The following is a 21,088-nucleotide window of genomic DNA, read 5'->3' as shown; positions in this document are numbered from 1 at the left end:
CGGCACTAAAATCGCCTTTGACGTGCCGTTTCACAAATTAGAGTTCCCTTTATGGATACCAAGTGGCAGCAGCTGCCAGTCGTTTTATGGGAGCCCCTCGCAAAGGAGGGAATAAGTGTTGCTCTGGGAGTAGCGTTCCCATGCATTGCTCCAAGGGGTAAGCGTGTTTTGTTTTCACTACTTCTCTAGGCAATAGTCAGATATCCTCACCTCCATATTGTTCTTTGGATATGTGACCTTCGATGAGCATTTGTGAAGGATTAATGTTTGATTTATCCATGAACGAGCGTGTTATCTTGCGCGTTGCCATATGGTCACACTGGGCCTTTAGACTACCTAACTTTTTATTTATTTTTTAACTGCATTCTCATCTCTTGCACGACTGTTGGCGCGTTCTCGCAGCGGTTATTTCTTATTTTATTGTCTGAATAGGTTGATGTTGGAAGAAATAGCGAAGCAGTCGCAGAGGAACATGACGACGTGTCAGTGATTTATATCGAGCCGCCAGAGGCTAGCACCTACTCGGTTGAAAACTCGGCCGATGAAGACTCAGGTGTGCTCATTGACATTCTAAGCAGGTGGTAGCTATTAGCTGGCGCTGAAACTGTTTTGTCTGACGGATGCCGCATTGCTGGATGCGACTCGGACGATGACGACCCCGGCGAGCGAGGTGACAGAATATCAGAGGTTTCTTCTTCTGTAGTTGATGCGGCCATTCCGGTAAAATTATCCACTGCTACTAAGTGGACGAAGGGTGATCTCCAGACAAGCCTTGGCATATTTCCCGACCCAAACTTTGCTGCTTACAGGGGCTTTTCAACCTGTTGAGTTGTTCGATCTTTTTGACAATGCCGTACTCAATCGGGCAAGTACTCGTATGTTGAGAAGAAGCGAATCAAGGTGGCCCATCCAAACACTGTTGCTAAGTACAAGATTTATAGGAAGTACGGACCAGATGGATGCAAATGCAGGCACCTATAGTATTGCAATCCGTGGCAAAAAGTGGTGGTGGCCGATTTTCACTTCACTTTGTGATGTATCTATCAGCAACGCTTGGGCGCCAATTCGTAGCACATGGTTCAACATCACGCAGGTGGAATTCCACAGGCAAATTGCACAAAGCTACCTGATGCGATGGGACAATACGCCTAGAGGACCTGGTCAAAGCAGAATACCAAAGACTGGTGATGTCCTGACTGGTACGCAGTGTGACCAAGTGGCCCACTTTGTTGCACCAATACCTAATGGCAAGAGGTGGAGGTGTGCATGAGATAATTGCAACAGCGCGGTGCACACACAATGCACAAAGTATGACGTCAGCATGTATATTCCAAGATTTAAACCATATCACACTAAATAGGTGCTCGACTATTCGCTATATATGTGTTTATGATGTTTCATGGCTTGAAATAAATGTTTTTAACTTCGCATATTTTGCTGTAGCGTAAGAGCCCAGTGTGACCATATGGTCACGGGCTATATTTCAAAAACTAATTAGGCAAGAGTAATAATTTCTTGCATGTGAAGTATTAGTATAAATGTAAGTTAAGATATGACATTTATTTCAAGTTAGCAAGAAAATAAATAAACCGGTCCCTAATGGGTTAAGCACTGATGAGCAAGACCTGCTGCTGAGGGCTCGCGCTGCCGGCGTCATTGCGTACTACAATGACGGCAACTGTATGTCATGGCTGTACATATTCACACATTTGTAGCTTTTCCTTTGTGAAAACCAAATGCCGAATTCACCACCTCGTCTTCAACGTGCAGTTCTTGCGCTTCGGAGAATGCAGGCAAGACTGACGCAACAGCACTACGAGAAAGCATTGCTTTGAAAGGCACTCCACACAGTAAGTCAGCGTTGAACTCGTAATCCTCTGGACGAAAGGGCAGCGAGCACACTATGCGATTTTTCGGCTCTTTGCAAGCGCGCTGTGGCAGAGGTACGGCACTTAAGGGGGGACGCGGGGATCAGATCGCGAAAATCACAAAAAAGATAGATTTTTGGCAATCACGCATTTCGGTATCTGCAATGCCTAATCCACATTGTATCAAAATGGTTTGACTGAAATGTAACAGCCAACGAGTCAAACATAGAAGCTATTCACAAAATCGAAGGCAAGGTTACAGCGGCTACCCGCCTGATCAAACGCATTACAAACAAGCACACGGGCATGAAGGAGGACAGTGTCATGCGCCTCATACACTCTTTCGCAATCAGTCACATCACTTATGTGGCTGCCTTCCACAACTGGAATGTCACTGAAAGGGAAAAAATCAACACCCTTATACGCAAGACTTACAAGATCGCCCTTGGTCTACCGGAGTCCACAAGCACTGCTCGTCTGCTACAGCTGGGGGTATACAACACGCTTGAGGAAATCGTGGATGTGCAAAGAACCTCTCAACTCGAACGCATGTCTCTGACAGGCACGGGCCGGTACATCCTGCAGAAACTCTGCTTCAACTACCACGTCCAACACGGTCAGAAACAGGTCATTCCACCCGACCTCAGCGACACGCTGATTGTCGCCCCTATACCTCGAAACATGCACCCCGAATTTAATCGGGGCCGACGCCAGGCCCATGCCAAGGCACTGCTGCGCTCCTTGGGTGGAAAGAGGACTACGCGCTTTGTAGACGCCGCAGAATACACACGAGAACACCGGTTCACGGCGGTAGTCGTAGACGTTAGCTCCCAGCTTACGCACGCGTGTAGTGTCGCAACAGAATACCCCGAAACAGCAGAAGAGGTAGCGATTGCACTTGCGCTTACTGACCCCCTCTGTGAGGTAGTTCTTAACGACTCGCAATCCGCAGTGCGCAACTACGCGCGGGGGCGCATTTCCTCCGAAGCTCTCCAGATTCTAAGGAAAGCTGGTCGACAGCACTTCGTGAACACCGCGATCATATGGTTTCCAGCGCATGTCGCCACCGCTACCGATGAGGGCCTCATTAACTTGAACGAGGTAGCACACCGCTCTGCGTGAGAACTGACTCGCCGCGCAGAATCGGAGACTGCCTCTTCGAGTTCGGAACTCCTGGTTCAAAACACGCGAGAACGCCTGGTCAGGTACAATGACATCACCAAGCACTACCAGCTAGGCAGGCGGTTGCTGCCCCCCCCCCCCCCCCTCACCTCATGCTGAAACGTCACCAGGCAGTCATCTGGCGACAGTTGCAAACACAAACATTCCCCAGTCCAGTGCGATTGCAGCACATTTTCCCCACGCAATACCCGACTGCTCTTTGCAAATTATGTCAGGAAACCAGAAAGACACTGTCACACATGTTGTGGGAGTGTCGGGTTACATCAGCTACAATGGCAGTAGCTCCGGAGGCTCTTGCGTCGAAGTGGGCCGCCACTCTGTGCCACTCCAATCTCAAGACACAAGAGTGGGCTGTCCAGCAAGCCCGAGAGGCGGCGACGAGGCTAGGCCTCGAAGTCCCCTCATGGCAGACCTGAGCCCAGGTCGTCAAATTTGCCGGATTCAAAATAAAGTTGTTTCCATCCATCCATGACTGAAAACGCACTAAAAGTGCTCGAAAAAAATTAATTTGTCAGTGCGTAGGGCAAGAGAACAGCTTTAAATCGCGGAAAATCGCCGCAGTTCGTGGAGCCCTAACTCGTCTTTCCCGCCACCGAACGCTGCCATCTTGGTATCGTTGAAAAGCTCGAAGTTTCGCCATTTCGTTTCTGAATTCTTCGGTCGTCGCCATCTTGTAACAAACACACAAACACAAAAGAAGCACGTCGAAGCGCGGGTCTGCTAGAGGCGGTCACATGGGCCCTGCGATGAAAGCGGGCCTCTGATTGGTTGCTGTACTGAAAGGCGTCTCGCCATTGGTTGCTGCTTACAGCAGCGGGCAAGCTGGCAACCACAGCAGACCGCAGTTGTCTGCTTTGAAAACCACGCCGGCGTCTTTCTTCGTTTGGCACTCGCAGAATTCGAATTTATGAAAGTCAGTGATAGATTGTCGCTCATTCGAAAAGAACATTTAAATGAAACATGCCTTCGGAAAACGGAAGTGCAAGCCTCCTACGGCGAGAAAAAGACGGCGGCCAGCGGGAGAAGCGGAGAACCCGGCTGAACACGCGGATAACGTGCCGCTTTATCTTGCACCATGCGATTCCAGCAGCGAAGCCGACAATCGCCCTGTGACATCGACACTGATAACCAAGCCACCGGAAGACGTGCCAACGGAGGCTCTCGCACCTGTGCGTACGGCCGCGTGGCTCAGCAACCGAGATTGCGTTGTTGGAGGCGACACAGGCCAAAGGTCACCATCGCCGGCAAAGACGGTGTACGTTTCCGATGCATCGTGCGACAGGGGCACGCAGCCTGCAAGTGAGCCCCAACCGTCGACGAGCTACATACTGTATGGTGACTCAAGGCTCACCAGACGAATCGTCGCACGATTCAGACGCGCCTCGAGCCGCGTTTTGTGTCAGCGGCGACTGAAGAAGCGCACGCATGCAGCGTTCGCGACTCCCTTCGCGCAGTGTCCGCAACTGAGCGGAAGTTCAGTTTGATGGACCAGCAAGGCCAAGAACAAATTTCAGCCCCTTGTAACTGTGAGTTCATTATTGTGCAGGTTTCCGCGATGAGCTCTTTGATAAATAACTCTGTGCCCAAGACTCCAACAGCGCTCTGTGGATGTACACTGCGATACTAGGCTTGGTCTGGCAGTGGAAATGGTGGTCATCCACTACTCCAGAGGGCTCAAGAAAAGAATAAAGAACGCCTGAAGAAGCCCACAAAGCCCACCAAACAAAGAAGAAAAGGTGTAAGAAAATGCCTGACAGCAATGATTCAAGATATTGCAGCCCTGGTGCTTTTTAATAAATTTGCAGTGCTTTTAAAACTTTGCTGCCAGTTTTCTCAATCGCATTTTTTTTTGGTCAATCACCTCGCTCGTGGAAAGCGTAGCACAATGGCTGGACCGATTTTGCTCCAGTTTGTTTTGCTGTGATCCACAAGCTGTGCTGTAGTTAAAGACAGTCTTGAAATGTTTCTTTCTTTTCATTATGTAATTATTTCACAATTACTACATGGCTTCATGCAGTGAAGCACAGTCATGTGCATGTTATGTTGAGCAAAAAATTATTAGCGTACTAGAAAACAATATCGAACACTGCCTTGATGTAGATTAGACATTTGGGCAAACATGCAAAGTATTCCCAGCTCCCTATCGTGTTTCGTTACTGTGCCAAGCTTTCCACAAGCAAGGAACTAATAAATTATTATAAAACAAAAGCTAATGAAGATATCCTAATGAAATTTTAGATTTGTCTCTTTGTTGCAATGTGCAGTGTGTATGCCAAATTTCAGCCCTTTCTGTCAAGAAACAAAAAAGTTAATTCTGATCCCCTCCTCCTCCCTTAACCACTTCGAACGGAGTGGTTCACTCATTGGCACACAGTGATAAGTCAAAATGTTTTTTTTTCTTAGTATCGAACAGAAGTAGACAAGTAGCATTTCCTTCCGTCTTATAACCTAGTGAAATTATCTTTTTAATACGAGTAGTTGTGTACTAGTGGCATATATTATGATAAGGATGCCTTCGTCATCGGGCTAGTACCGGAATGTCGCTGGGGCGTCTCAAATCGTGTCGTGCATTTACCTGTTTCTCAGTTACTAAAGCTCTGTTTGCGATTATATTGACATCTTAGACGTTCTAGAGCATTACTTTATCACATTAGGTTGACTTCATAGTAACCATTAGCGTACCTTTAAGGGCAGTAAATGACACGCATTTATTTTTTCCAACTGGTTGATTTTTCGGACGTTTTCGCGGTCCCTAGGGAGTTTGAAAAATCAGTCTTGGACTGTGCAACTGACCAAGAAGATGCTTCAAATAGTCTGTGGGGCAAATGAATGGCAGAAGGAGGACAAGAACAGCATGCTAATAAGCGTGCTGGTAGGCCTTTTCGGATGTGCCTGTGGCGATTTCAGCCTTTAATGGCAGTAAAAGACATGCATTCATTTTTTCGGACTGCCCAATTTTATGGACGTTTTCGCAGCCCATAGGGAGTCCGAAAAATGCTACGTTGACTGTACAGCTGACAAAGAGAATGCTTTAAATGGTTCGTGGGGCGGACGTGCAGTGGAAGGAGGATGAGAATGAAAAAGACAACAGGAAAGGAAGCGTGCTGCTGCTGTTTTAAAGGAGCTTGAGCTCAAAAAAAAAAGTGTTGGCTGATGCCGAGATGCAGGTGTCTCTCATCCAAACCAAAATAAACTCTTTAAAGCAGTGAAACACAACACAAGTGTCGTGCGTGGGCTGAGAGTATGTCAGGACAGCGGAGGTTGAATTACAAGCTGTTGAGAGAGAATATCAATTGTGACAAAGTTCAGGCCTCATACCACTGAGCTTGCTATCAGTTGATAGAAATAGCTCGTATTTGAGCATTTCTTTAAAGTCATCTTATTTGCTGTGCATTTTACTAACCCCTCCCTTCTATTCTCATTTTGAATAACATAAACATTACCCCTTAGTATTCAAATTGGATTATGTCGTTCTTTTTTTAAGAAATTTTTCACATGCTTGCTAGAGAGTGACAGCATCGGGCAATAGTGTTTCAGCCCGTCTTGACATAAAACATAGTTCAGCATCACTCAGGGAATTTTGCAGACACTCTGGGAAAACCTGGGAAACTCAGGGAATTAGGAAATGTCCTTGGTAGACACCCTGATTATTACAAACAGGAATTATAGGCCCTGGCAGAATTATGCACTAGGAACTCATGCACTGTGGTGTACAACATACATGCACTCAAGTGTCACTTTAACTTATTGTACAATGATGTTATTTGCTAAATTAAGGCTGTTCTTTATTGGAAGTAAAGTGTTCTTTGCCTCTTCCTTTGACTTTTTCACTGCTGCTGTCGCTGTCTTGCACGCCGTGTCAATAAGGAGTTGAGAACACACAATAGGAGGTCGGGAGAAGAGTTAGGAAAAGTCAAAAAGCATGCCTTGTTTTAGTGGGAGCGTGGCCACGGTGCCCTCTGGAGCTCCTTGGTAGTCGCCACAATTCCCTGTCCTCGGAAGAGCACTGCAGAAGCTATAGCACTTGCCTTTGTGCTCAAACGCAACAGTCCAGAGCAGTAGTAAAGAGAAGAGAATGTGTAGAAACAGATTCCCTGCCCATTCAGCTACTGACACAGTCGTAAAAAGAGTGAACAACTTTATCACTCTTCGCTCGTGGCAGCTTGCCCATGTGGTGCGGGAGAAGGACAACACGACATCAAGAAGCATGCATCGTTTAGGGCCTCCTCAGTAAAGGAAACGCTACTACTGCACATGGAAACAGTTGAGAATTAAGTGGATAAATGTTAATTCAGTGCATAGTACAGTCGACAACTGATCATTCGAACTCTACAGGTACGTATGTTTTAAGCCCCTATGCAAGGAAGAAGGGATCAGTTCATTTCTGCCTGCACTTCCACTTATGTGCAACCAAGTCCACCTGTGTTTCTGCCAGTTTTATGTTGTCTCTGTACCCTGGTGCAAAGACTGCAAAGGCTCAAGTCAGGTCTGCATGGGAAAGCTCCGGCCACATCATCATCATCATCATCCGAGTTAAAGTCGCTGTTTGGTGGTGGGAGAACTGCTCAATTGTTTCGTCATCGTTCATTTCGGCACTTGACGACACTGTGTTGGTGTCGACGTCTGCAACGTCTTGTAACGGTGGCAGAAATTCGCACACTGCAGCCTAGAGGTCATAAATGATGTCCGCATTAGAGCTCGTTGTGATAGGCGGCAGTTCAGGCTTTTCAGTCGCGAAGTTGAGCTCATTTGGAGTCGAACTGCGAAGGCACCATTGTTGCCATTTGACGCGCACTGTCGGCAACTTTACAAGAAAGACTTCTTGGAGCCAGCAGAGTGCTGTCTGGAATGCATACTAAACAAACAAACAAGCACAGAATGGCAGAACGCTGTTGGGAAGGCAAATTCAACGAACAATAGCGGGCCATGCGCAATAGTGCCAGAATGGATGTTATGTTTGCAATGTTGATGTGACCTCACAATTCATGCAAAGCCTCCAAGATTGGCATTTGCACTTAAATCTCTGAGGCACAGCACTGCACCCAACACAAGTGCTCAGGGATTACTGTTTAGCATGCAATCTCTGAGGCCATAGTTGATGTCTCGTCGAGGTTGCCAGAGGAGGTAATGGCGGCAGAGTTCGGCGTACAGCCACGGACAGTCTGGATAACCAAATGTAGAGCTGGCGGCTGTCCTAAATATCGATTGTCTTTATACATTAAGTATATGGGGCCATCGATGGTGTCGCAAAGCTGCCCGAATTACTGAGCATGTCCAGATTATCGGTGTCTCAATTTATCGGTCGGTGGCTGTACTGTAAGTTTCTGATATTTCTGAAACATAAACATCATGGAAATTAGCCCTGCGGAGAACTGACGCAGGGCTTGCAGACACAAAGCCACAGTAGACTACCACAGTGTCAAGACGACATTAAGCAAGCAGTCACCCAGCAAATTCAAAATTACGTACCTGACGAGGTATCTTGGTTTCTATGGCGTTGCTCGAGGTAGCAGGTTGAATCCCGAGCATGGTGGCCGCATTTCAACAAGGGTGAAATGCGAGGAGTTTGCACACTTGAATTTATGTGCACAGTACAGAAATCCAGGTAATCAAAATTAATGCAGAGTCTCCCACTAAAGCGTGCTTGATAATCAGATTGTGGTTTTGGCATGTAAAGTATCATAATTTAATTGAAGTTCAGCAGTTCTGCCACGATGTGGTGCACCATGTGAGGCAATTGCAGTGCTGACCTTCTCACAGGCTGTGAACAATGGCCCACTACAATGCCTCAAGCAAACATGTCTCACTGTGTGTTCTTTGTACTACATGGACAAACATGAGGGGTACATACAAGAGGAACACCACTTAACCACTGTCGTATTCAATAACTTAAACATTCACCATCAACAACACAGCAAAAAACTCAGATAATACAAACACTATAGAAGACAATTACACGGATTCCCTGAGTGCATGGACCTGCATAATTTTCTTTTTTTCATTTTTCAAGACCAAATAGGTATGTTATCAATTGATTGATCAATCTAATCATTGGTTAGTTTCCTGATCTTGCATGGTATATTGTGCCAGCTTTTTTACACTGATCTTCGTTGAAATGGCAGCACGAGCGATATGCTTATGTAGTTGTCGGCAATGTTTTCTTACAGCTCAGAGGCTTCAAGCCGAGCTTTCATTGGTCAACTTGAATTTGCCGGCACGGGTCTGGCTTCCTCTGCACTCTGACAAGTTTCCCCACCTTGTGGTGAGGGTGCCCCCACAAGCAGCTGCAGTGCTCAACTCAAAGGACAAGGTACGGGCAGCCATTTCTCTCTCATTTCCACCTTCACGTCTCTCAGGAGCCCAGTAGAATTTGCCTGATTTGAGCCTCCCATAGCTGAGTTGAGCTGAGGTGCGTGCTGAGAAGTGTGCCACGGCTGAGTAATGAGTGATCCTCTACGTTATGTGTGTGAGCTTATAACTGTACAGGTCGAGTAGTGATGCTTGAATACCAGCGGAAATAATGAGGTGAGCATCCTCCAGGTGTAGATCTGTTCAGTAGCTGTCCTGCACCTGCTCCAAGCTATGATCTGCAGAAACCACTATTCATGCCATGTTCTACCCACTGTTGCTTCGCTGTTTCTTTTTCATCATTGCAACTGGATGTTGGTGAGCGGGTTCGTGGATGTTCTGACTGATTTGTGTTGTACCTGCTGTGAGAAAACTATTTGTAGGACCTATTGGGTTGAGCATTTCTATCTTAGCTTGGGCATATCTTGCTGACAACAATTAAGATACGAACAAGACGTAGGGCTCGCAAATACATCTCACCGGCCCCCTACCACACGCAGGCTGCAAAAACTGCACGCACCAAGATGGCTGTGGCTTCATGTGCACTGTCTTCTAGCGGGTTTAGTGCTGGAGGTGGCATAATCTCGAGTTTGAGAGACACATTAGGTGAGAGGCAGACAAAACGTTCACGCCCCTCTGCCTGCACTTTTCATGATAGTGTTTTCCCACTGCCGGTGATACATCAGCTGCAGGCGCAGAGTTCGCATAAAAGTGTTATAGGCTTCACTTCGTATTGCCAGTGCAAAGGTATCGTCGACACAGCATGAAACTATCTTTGGTCAGAGACTCTCAAGTTCAATGAAATAATTTGCTTTTCATTGCAAAATAGTTTTTCAATTGCCACGAAAAACTTTGCAGCTCTTTCTATGTAAAAAAAAAAAAAATCCATCGGCAACTGTACTTTGCATAACCCGCCGTGGTTGCTTAGTGCCTATGGTGTTGGGCTGCTAAGCACAAGGTCGCGGGATCGAATCCCAGCCACAGCAGCTGCATTTTGATGGGGGCGAAATGCAAAAACACCTGTGTACTTAGATTTAGGTGCACATTAAAGAAGCCCAGGTGGCCCAAATTTCCGGAGTCCCCCACTACGGCGTGCCCCATAATCAAATCGTGATTTTCGCACATAAAACCCCATAATTAAATTTTTTTCACTTTGCATAAAATGTAGAATTTCAATATAATGAAGCAAAGTGCCGATTTTACTGACTTCAGTATATCGAGCTTTAACTGTAGTCAAACTTATTTGGATGACTTTCTCGGTTGCTGCTATGAATTTTCGTCAACTCAGAATATTCAAGCACCTTAAAATGGCATGAGCTCTCCCATCAATTTCTGCACAGATGAGAGTGGTTGCAAGTAAGTGTTTGTGGCAGTGACCTTCCTTTGACTAAAGATCATAGACAGCACATGCCATCTCAATGTGTTGACACAGTAAACTTATGGCATGTGCAGTGATGGTGTCACTAAGTGAGAGATCATGGAGTGCAAGAATCATGTGACAGTGCTGCTGTCATATCAAAACACTTTTTTTTTCATCTGCCATATGACAACAGGCACCGTACCTCATCTATGTGGAAGTGGTCGCTGTAGATGACATCCAGACGTCACCTGTTCCTGCAAAGGTCCTCAACCCTCTACGGTTGACACGCTCAGAAGAAAACCTCCCTGACTACTTTGGTGTGCAATCAGCATCTGTCTTTTCCATGTGTGGCATGGATGATGATGCTGAATGCTGGACCCAAGAGGATGACGAAATCTCCATGCAGGTAACTGCTGACAGAGCGATCAGGTGGCCAGCACCGCTGCTCACAAATCTCCACTGCTGGGGGCAAAAACAGCCAAACTCATTCTGTGGCTGAAGGTGCTGTTAGTGGGTTCAACATACTGTACCTTAAATCTGTAAAACATTTTGTTGCGCAGACCTTTTGCTTTCAGCTGTTAGACATTAATGTTAGAACTGCTGAAATTTTCTTGCTTAAAAAATAAGTAGCTGTATGTGCAGAGCAAACTTTTTAAGGTTTCCTTCACACTAGCATAACTTCTCATGCTTTGTCCGCCTCGAGGCGGACAAGGCATGACATACTTAGCATACAAGGCATGACATACTTAGGCATACGTAGGACACCAGCTATTGCAGCATGGTGAAACAGTGACAACAGGCTAGGGTCGCCATGAAGGCCTGGTTGCTTCGTTAGGTTGTGCTGCTCGCAGCTTTTAAGCTGAGTGTTTACTGTCATTACAAAATTAGAAATGATCTGAGTGAATACTTGATAAACAAGTGTCTGAAAATTCTTCATATATATTCTAAGTTCTTGGCTGTAATTGTGCTAAGCAATAAGTTGCATTATAATTTAATAAAGAGAGAATTATTTGCACTCAAACCTCATTATAATGAAGTTAAAGAGTGAGCTGAAATTGCTTTTTTATATTCATTACTATATAGATTATTACCCTTTTGCTTCAGTAGATGCCCAGTGGTGTGCACAACCTTAAACATGTAAAGAATATGGCTCCGAGGCCTATTGAACCACTGTGCACCAACGTATGTGATGAAATTCCAATAAACCATCAGCAAAAGAATCCACGGCATGTCGTATGCGACTGTTTAGCACCTGGCGTGACAGTTCTTACAATAGCTTCCTTCCGTTCCAATGCGATGGTCTTTTGCTTCCACTTCCCACTTGGCTTGTTTCCAGTAGAACCTCATTCATACGTATTGGAAAGAAAAAAAAAAAGACATGAAAAAAAAACCAGACGGGAGAAAACATATAATCCAAGTGTAGTTGACACCTGTGTAATTGAAAGCATTGTGCAAACGGTTTCTCCACAAGACATTGATTTGCCTGAGACGTGCGTTGTCATTCTTGCATCCTTGGCACCCTTACATTCTCGCTTCTCGAATTTGGCCTCTGTCAGCTGCTTCTTTGGGCAGGAAGTTTTGACACCAATGCGCTGTGGGCTTTTGGGCTCAAGTAACCCGAGACGTGCTTTGTTTTCTCTTATTCTGTTGATCGCACACTGCCGCCAGGAAGTCTTACGTAACGGAATCGTATCAGCAAGGTTCTACTCTATAATGTCATAAAACCGGTGAAATGGTGACGCAGTTAGAAAAAAACAGCTAGCAGGCTGTGATGCGAATCCATCGTGTTCAAGCAGCGCATGGCATGCAACATGGCATTTCGATTATGCAGGTGATCCACTGCTCTCTTGTGGCCCCACAACCCTGTTGAGTGAGTGTGTCGGCTTGGCTTGGCCAGCTCGGGTCCTCTGAGATCCCACTGGTACAATCTCGGAGGCCGCGTCTACCTTCTGCCAGTCTTTGCATCGTGTTGCCGTGAGGCACCAGTCTTTCACGTGCCCCGTGCACAGGCTGTTGCAGTTAGGCCTAGTTTCAAACAGCCGCGCGCTGCAGGGAGAGAGAGAAGTGCAATGCACGTTGCACGCGACCACCTTGTGTGTGCGGCCAAGCGGGGCGTAAAAGTATCCACTGAAAAGGTGTCGCCCAGAAGGGCAATAATTAATCCTAAATAACACTAAAAATACCCAAAATATAATATAAAAGATGCTCCGAATGAGTGCCGAACCTGGCAGAAAGCAGTGTACTCAGTGCACAATGATCAGTATTTTCTGGTTTTAGAGACGAATCTAGTTTATTACACCATGGAACCCAGTTATAACGATACCAGTTTTAACAATATATTGGTTATAATAATTAAAAGCTGCTGCACCGGCAACTTTTGTACGTCCTTTATCGGGAAATAACCCGCTTACTACAATGTCCCCATGCCGCATTATCGGTTATAACGATGAAGTCTGGCTGCTGGGTGTCTGTACTGAAAGGTAATGGAACACGAAATCCTTGGGGGGAAAAAAAAAAAGAAAAAGTGATATGCGAGATGCTGCACGATCACCCACTACCCCTACTGCCCTCGCGCGCTTCTCTCCCATGGCCCTTCCACCCAGCCGGGCACGAACAGGCTGTGCCTATAGCTCTATGCCGCGTCACCCTTCAAAACACAAATAGACCACGCCAACTACGCTGCTAGCGCTGCTCACAGATTGGTTACTCGGCCCTCACAGCAGGGTTGCTAGTTTTGGCGATTTCTCACAAAATTGGCTACTTTTAGATGCTCTTGGCAACCGAAAACTGTGCTTGGCAACTTGGCTACTTTTGGCGGTGGAAATGGGTGTAGGTAGTGTTTGAATCACACTCCCCCCCAACGACCCCCTCGAAGCAACTTCCCCAAGTGCCAGATTTTGACGGCCATGCTTTTCTGTCTCACAAGCTCTGGAAAAAAATTCAGGAGCCGAAAACATGTTGTCACATCACTGCGCGACAGAAGCAGAGAAAGAAGTAGAGTGCACGTGCGTTATCTTGGGGTACTCTGCCTTGGCTGGGCCTTGCCTGTGGCTTCCTCCAGGACCTTGTTTCACCCTGTAAATAAGCATCTTTTGTAACATCTTTGGTGGACGTGGGGGGCAAATCCTGGACGATCCTGGATGACTCGGCTCTACTTACTGTCTGACGGAGTAGACGCTTGGCCGATTTACGACCACAAGCAGCGGACATTTCCGATTCCGGAGAAGGCAATGACGACTCCATCTGTGGTGAACCAGACTGCAATCACGCAAGGCAGGCTTGCTACTGGACACCGCTGCGAGAGCCACCCACCTTTTCGGGGAAGGTGAACTACAGCAGAGTGAGTCAGCACAACCTCAGGAGCACTACGAAGCAGCTCGATAACATGTTTGTTTTTGTTTTTTGTTTTTTTCTCGCCGGAACCGTGCACCTCTGGTTTGAACAACCACAAGAACGTTCTGACAAGCTGGGTTAAATTTGTAGAATTCACTAAGTGCTTCAGGGACCCGATCTCTAAGAAGGCTGAGCAGACGCTTTCCTGACGAACTCATTTACCTGGTGAAACTTGCACAACGTGCATAGAGGCTGTTTTGAAATTATGCGGAATCGTCAGCGCTACCATGACAGAAAAGACAAAGTAGGACATCTGCTTAAAGAATCGCTGAAGATGTTTATAATTTTATTATAACGAAGGAAAATCTTAGTACTCCGTCTGATTTGAAAAAACACTGCCAGGTGTTTGAAACGCTGAAAATGAGAAGGATTGAACGAAAGTTCGGACTTTTAGTAAAGCAATGAAGGGGGCTAGTTGGTGAACGTTCATGGTTATATTGCGCTCAGTTTTACACGGTTTATCATCCGTGTAAAACTGAGCGCAATATAACCATGAAAGTTTGGACGCTTGGACAGTGTCACTACTGTTGCAAGTGTGTCTGTCCCAGCCCATGACGTCATCTCCTTGGTGATTCGGCAAGTGGTTAAAGAAGAGCTTGAATGCCTTAAAGTTGTTGACGACCCTCATGTGTGCCACCAGTGAGCATTTGACGATCGTTCTCGTGTTCCACCGGTCACCTGGGCACGTCAGTTACCGAGAGCCTCGCAGGACCTATGCTGATCATCCGTAAATCAGAAACTTGAATGAGATCGCCGTCGTCGGCGAGATCATTCATCAGGTTTCTGCTGCAACACCGGACGACGACTCCGAGTCGGAAGATGGCGCACCATGTGCTATGCTGCTATCGCATGCGGAGCTTGCACAAGCAACGACTGTGCATTCAGCCGCGTATAGTGACCGTATGACCTTCTCGGAGATTTGTAGAGTTCTGCGCATGTCAGTACAGCAGTATCAGCACCTGTGAAATTGTCAAATGAGGCGGTGTCCGGAATCCAGGGTGTCTACCAACCGGGAACACCGGGAAAACCGGGAATTCTCAGGGAACTTGAATAGTGTGGAAATACTCGGGGAAAACTTTGGGAATTTGGGCTTCTATCATGAAAAATCAACTAACTTTATTGAAAGGGAATGGAACTCGTGTTAATACTGGCTCCAGCAACAGAGGAATCACAACGAATCGTTGTTGACGCAGTGTCATGGGCATGAGATATTGCCAGAGTAGTTAACCGATTTTCCAGACGCCCGATTTTTTTTACATGCCCGACAATTAGCACGGCTTTGCGGCACCACCACGTATTCCATATAGTCAATGTATATTACCCTGACTGCAGGTCTGAAATGGCATTAATCAAAGCCGCCACCGCAGCCATGTTGATTATCTCGCCGCCTCGAACCGGCACTCTCGCACACGGATCCGCTGACAGCCGTAGCCACCCCACGGCAACGTTAGGCCTAGCTGCTTCTATGTTCGCCATTAAGCTTCTTGCCATGCCCTGCCATGTTTTTCATTGAAAGAATTCGCCGCTGTCAGCAATAGCACTGACTCCGCCTTTGCAATCCACGCAATTGGTTTAGAGGCTCGCAGAGCACAATGCGTTGCGCAATGCCAGTATCCGAAAGTTAGCTTCGGCGTTGTACAGCAGTGTTACGCAGTGAAACATAACAAGCGTGGTAAGGGGTAATTGTCACGGGACACAGTATGTATTCCTTAATTACACACGCGTGCACACCCGTCTCCTGTCACAGTACGAACACCGATATGCTTACTAAGTGTACTGGCAGGCCTTAGGAGCTTTTCCGGACGTGCCTGTGGCAATTTTAGCTCTTAAGGGCAGTTAAAGACATGCATTCCTTTTTTTTTTTTCGCACTGGCCGGTTTTTCGGATGTTATTGTAGCCTCGAGGGAGTCTGAAAAATCGGACGTTGACTGTACAACTGATCAAGAGGATGCTTCAAATGATCCATGGGGTGAACGCGTTGCAGAAGGAGGATGAGAACTGAGAGGACCTACGCATTGAGGAATTAACGGGAAAGGAAGCATGCCACTGCCTCGTTGAAGGAGCTTGAGCTCAAAAAACAGTGTTGGCTGGCGCTGAGATGCAGGTGTCCCTCATCCAAACCAAAATAAGCTCTTCAAAGCAGCGAAACCCAACATTGAGAAGTTGTGTACGGGCTTACGGGTTGAGAGTATGTCAGGACAGTTGAGGTTGACTTCCCAGCTGCTGAGAGAATCTTAGTTTAGAGCATCTTAATAGAGAATCTAATAGAGAATCTTAATAGAGCATTTCTCAAATAAATAAGTTCAGGCTTCACACCAATGAGCTTGCTATGAGTTGATAGAAATAGCTCATATTCAAAAATAATTACTTATGTATGCATCTCATTTTCATTCGTATTTGAAAATGTTCGACTCAACTTATAATGGGTATTACCATTTTTTCGCTGTGCATGTTACTAACACCTTCCTTCTGTTTTCTTTTTAAATAAAACAGATATTGCTCCTTACTATTCAAAGTGGATTAAGTCATTTTTTTCAACATGCTCACTAGAAAGTGATAGCATCGTGCAGCATGGTGCCAGCCTGTCTTGACAAAAAACAAAGTTCTGTCTCATTCAGGGAATTTTGCAAAGGTGCTCCGGGCAAACCTGGAAAACTCAGGGAATTTGGAATTGTCAACTTGGTAGACACCCTGGGAATCGCAATGGAACCACTGCGCAGGTCTCGGCAGAACATTTTCGGCGTCAGTCGGGTGCACATCAGAAGGCGACATATCCTAGGCCTCCAGGCACCCGCTTGCCGGCATTCCCCAGCGCAGTCTGCGCGGGCACTGTCGGCACAATTAGACACTTGACGCGATGTTTCCGTATGCCGTGTTGGATCACCTGAACCTCGACACAGCACACAAAGCAAACACCACCATGCCGACACCAGTCGCACAAACGAAAAACATGGCCTACTCGCAGCGTCGTGCGCAAAGAAACAAATCAGCTGCTGGATTGTCTTGACATGGCTTACTAAGCTGAAACCGGAACTGCTGTAGAGCCACTCTATCGAAGAAACGGTGATGATGAGCGGGGATTTGCAGTAGCGCCACTTCGTGGGGCAGCAAGGAGGCTCCGTTCAAAACAAAAAAGCGTTCAGCAAGTCGAACCATGCACTGGTCAGACTCGGTGCACGGTGCTCTCGATCGAGTTGGCTCAAGGAGTGTCCGAAAAATCAGACGAGAGGTTGCAAGGTGTCCAAACTTTCGGCAGTTGTTATACAATATGGTCTATGGGGAGAATGGTGGTGCTGCAAAGCAGTCCGAATAATCGAGCATGTCCGAATTTTTGGAGTCCCGAAAATCGGTTGGCAACTGTATGTATGGACTGGCAGGACACTTTTCCTTGCTTTAAAATGGGCCATATTTGAAAGGTTTACGTTTCGCGAAAGTTTCGCCGCCGCGATAGTAACATTCAATAAATCAAGCAACTGCTTACCCGTGACGTCAGTGTGCACTACCAATACACGCTGTTGAATGCTTCACATCGCACGAGAGAGCACACCGTGTGAGTGCAGAGCGGCTTGGGTGTGTTGTTTTCAAGTGTAGTGGCTGCAGTTTGGGTTCTGCGCACTGACTACGGTTGGTTACGGCCGCTTTAGGCAAAATAAATTGAATAAAGAAATGTGAAATGTTTTTTTTTAAATGAATCAACATATATCGCCGCAAAACAGCGCCTGTAAAACGCCACCAAGAAGTCTACTTTAATCTACCCCCTATCTTATCTCCAGTACACTTCACCACCAACCGAACACCAAAAGATGCCAGAGGACCTACTCGTTTATTCAGTTTATGGCGAGAGCACCCATCGACACCATGACATTAAAATGACATGAGCCGAAACTACTGAATGGCGCTGTTTATTTTCCGGCTTTGCTAAGACAGCCAATCAAGGTGCGCCATTGGCGGAGGTGTGGCCAAGGCGATAGTTTCGCAGAAGGCAAACGTTTCAGAATACAGGCCCAGGTTTAAATACATGGATATCTATGGAGATTTCAAGGGGAATTGCATTTGCTTTGTTAAACATGTTATTTCACTATATCCTGCTTTGTTATGATAAGGTTTGTGTGTGTGTATTATTATTTTATCAGACCACAAAACATTTGTGTCTGCATATACAGTAAAAGCTCGTTTATTTACATGCCGTTAATTTAAATTTCTCAATAACTTCAATCATTCATTGCTTTGTAGTTCGCATCCTCTGCATTAACCCTTTAAGGGTCGAATTATTTTGAAAAAAACTTTCCCAGGTGGTCAAATTACTTTATTGCGGATCTTAAATGTACAAAATGTATAAAGTCGGGAATAAATAGTAAAAAAAAATAATTAGGAACAGTATTTTGGTGTCGGCATCATTCAGAATTGCAAAATGTTCAATAGTATTTCAGAGTGTGGCACTCCTTGAAACACGGGTCTACGCACAGCGCCTTACCGCAGCCTGCACACCTAAAATGCGTGTCTGTTCTCCTCTTGGAGCTACGAATTGTGTTGGCGCACACATGACATCTTCTCTGCATGTGGCTGCCTTGGGCAGAGGTCTAAGGCACCTTCTCCCGTAAGCATGTTGCCGCAGAGAGCGAGAGTGCCTTGCGAGTGGAGGTGATAAACAAGCAAAGAGCAGCATCAATCAAGATAGAAGTCAACTTCCACTTCCACCGCCCAGTAAGAGAGTTTCGGGCGCCTCCGTTGCGACCACGCAGTGAAACCAAAACCGCAAAATGGGTGTTGCCGCGCGATGCGCTGAAGCTAGAAATTGCTTCTGTTTATCTCCCCAAGAAGGTAGCGCAAATTTCAAGCACTTCTTGTAAGTCCTAAGAGGTGGCAGCACCTCCCAGTGGGCAAGTATTGTCATTATGGCGCAAAATTTCAAACGGAGGGCCAGAACCGTACCCGTACAGCAAAGACCTTGTGGGACAGAAAACCGCCGCCGTACATGTACGGCACAAACCTTCAAAGGGTTAAAGGGCCCCTGAGACGGTTCGGACAAATTTTGTAGGCGCATAGGGTACACCTTAAGTTAATCATTCGCACCGCAATTTGTGTGAAACATCTCATATTAAGAGAGCTACAAACGACTACAAGTTACCTTCCTCCATAGTCATGCATTTTCTCCTCAACTCGTTCGCCGAGTGATCAGGGCTAAGCTCCGCCTTCAATGGCAGTGCGTCATGACGACATGTCGTGTCGTCGACTTACGGTTCTCTAGAGCGATCGCGTGAAGCCTCTCCATATCTCCGCCAGCTACTTCACAGTTGACCCCAAGCGAGAGCTACCGAAGCAGCCTGCGTTGCGAGAATTCTGTCGCAGCGCCAAACGTGTCTGGTATTACGGTAACCACAGGCGAGCTGGGCGTTTCGACAGAACGGTGGAGGCATAAACTTAAGCTGATGAAGTCCAGCCACCCGTTGGCACAGAGCTTAACCAGCCAAACAATGAGCTAATATTGCTATAATTGTAAAACATTTTAAACATTTACAAGAACAATGTGTTAACAATTACACTCCTGCGAAAAATTTACACCAGCAGCAAAAAAGAATACATTTCGTTACTGCTACTGTGTGTGGTTGAGCTCTGTGCCACCAGGTGGCTGCACCGTGCAGACCATTCGCATTTGCGCATCTGCTCATCCCGTGAAACGATACGGTCGAACAGCCAGGCCCTGTTCCCTTCCGCTTGCGTTTACCCTAATACCGGACTTGCAGAATGCTATTGTGTTGGTAATCTTCTAGTTTAAAGTGACGGTCGCAAACACGCAAATTCTGGCCCAGATCGAATAGGGGCAGTCCGATGGGTTGCAGCCAGTCGGCTCGTCTGCTGCCTTGCAGAGGGACACGATGTCACAGCTTGACATATTGCCAGTCGCTACGTTTGCAGTCCACAATGCAACAAAGTCATATCATAGTTTGCGCAAAAAGACTGAGACCTACTCTGACCGCGAAGCTCTCGTCAAAATTGAGCATGTCGTAACACAAGCAGACGACGCTTGCTGTGTGCAGGAGGTGCTTAAGTGTAGTGAGAAATTGTTCCTGTGCATTCTTTTTTCGTTATTTTCTTTTTATAGAAACAAATTAACTAACATTCCAACTATTACAAACATCATTTGTTCACCATAAAGGGGGAAAAATTATTATTGACACACCCTGGGCAGCCAATCTGATAGCTCGTCCTACTGACGTCAATTGGGTGATTTACATCATATGGATGGGGGCTGTTGAAAATTTCGCCAAGCAGTGTGCTGCGATCAGCAGTGATGTATATTTTTAAAACCTTATAATAAATTACACGCTTTACGTGGAGCACTTCCTTCATTCAGATAACTTTATTCAGTGTCTGCGATTTGGTGGGGTGGGCCTGTCAGGGTGTCTACCAAACTGGAAAACCGGGAAAACCAAGCATTCTCTGGGATTTTGAATAGTCTGGAAATACTCAGGGAAAACTCAGGGAAATTGTGCGTCAATCAGGGAAAAATTATCTGTAATTTTATTGAAAGGGAACAAAAGTTGCGCTAATGCTGGCTTCAAGTAACAGAGAGATCGTAACGAATAGTCTTTTGACGCCGTGTCGTTGGCCGGACTGAGGCTGGTACTCAAGAAGTTTAAGTATATAACCTCCTTGCATAGAAATGACAGATTATATAAGAAAGTGTATGGTCAACGACAGGTTTTCCAGACACCCAATTTTTCGGACATGCCCTATAATTTGGATGGTTTCGTGGCACCACCACGTACCCCATAGAGTCAATGTATGAAAACGTCTGAAATTTCGGATGCAGGAATCCTTCACCTTCCGATTTTCCTGACTTTTTGCCATGACCGCCATAAAAGCGGCCGCTGTCGCCATTTTGATTATCTCGCCGCCCCAAACCGGCACTCTCGCACGCAGATTCGCTGGCAGC

The 21,088-nt window shown here is 46.3% G+C and overlaps 1 protein-coding gene across 3 annotated transcripts in view; it reads left to right on the top strand.

Moving 5' to 3' along the window:
* fwd (phosphatidylinositol 4-kinase beta fwd) overlaps positions 1 to 21,088 on the top strand; it is a 166,724-nt gene that overhangs the window by 82,823 nt on the left and 62,813 nt on the right. For all 3 annotated transcript variants that reach the window (XM_065434612.2, XM_065434611.2, XM_065434613.2), the window contains 2 exons: positions 9,218 to 9,360; positions 10,952 to 11,164. In XM_065434612.2, the coding sequence (XP_065290684.2) occupies positions 9,218 to 9,360; positions 10,952 to 11,164 (356 nt within the window). The remainder of the gene's footprint in view (positions 1 to 9,217; positions 9,361 to 10,951; positions 11,165 to 21,088) is intronic.

This window comes from Dermacentor albipictus, chromosome 5, assembly GCF_038994185.2.
Source record: "Dermacentor albipictus isolate Rhodes 1998 colony chromosome 5, USDA_Dalb.pri_finalv2, whole genome shotgun sequence".
Taxonomy (NCBI): Eukaryota; Metazoa; Arthropoda; class Arachnida; order Ixodida; family Ixodidae; genus Dermacentor; species Dermacentor albipictus.
Note: the sequence above shows the minus strand (reverse complement) of the source record. Positions and strands in the feature narration are given on the sequence as shown.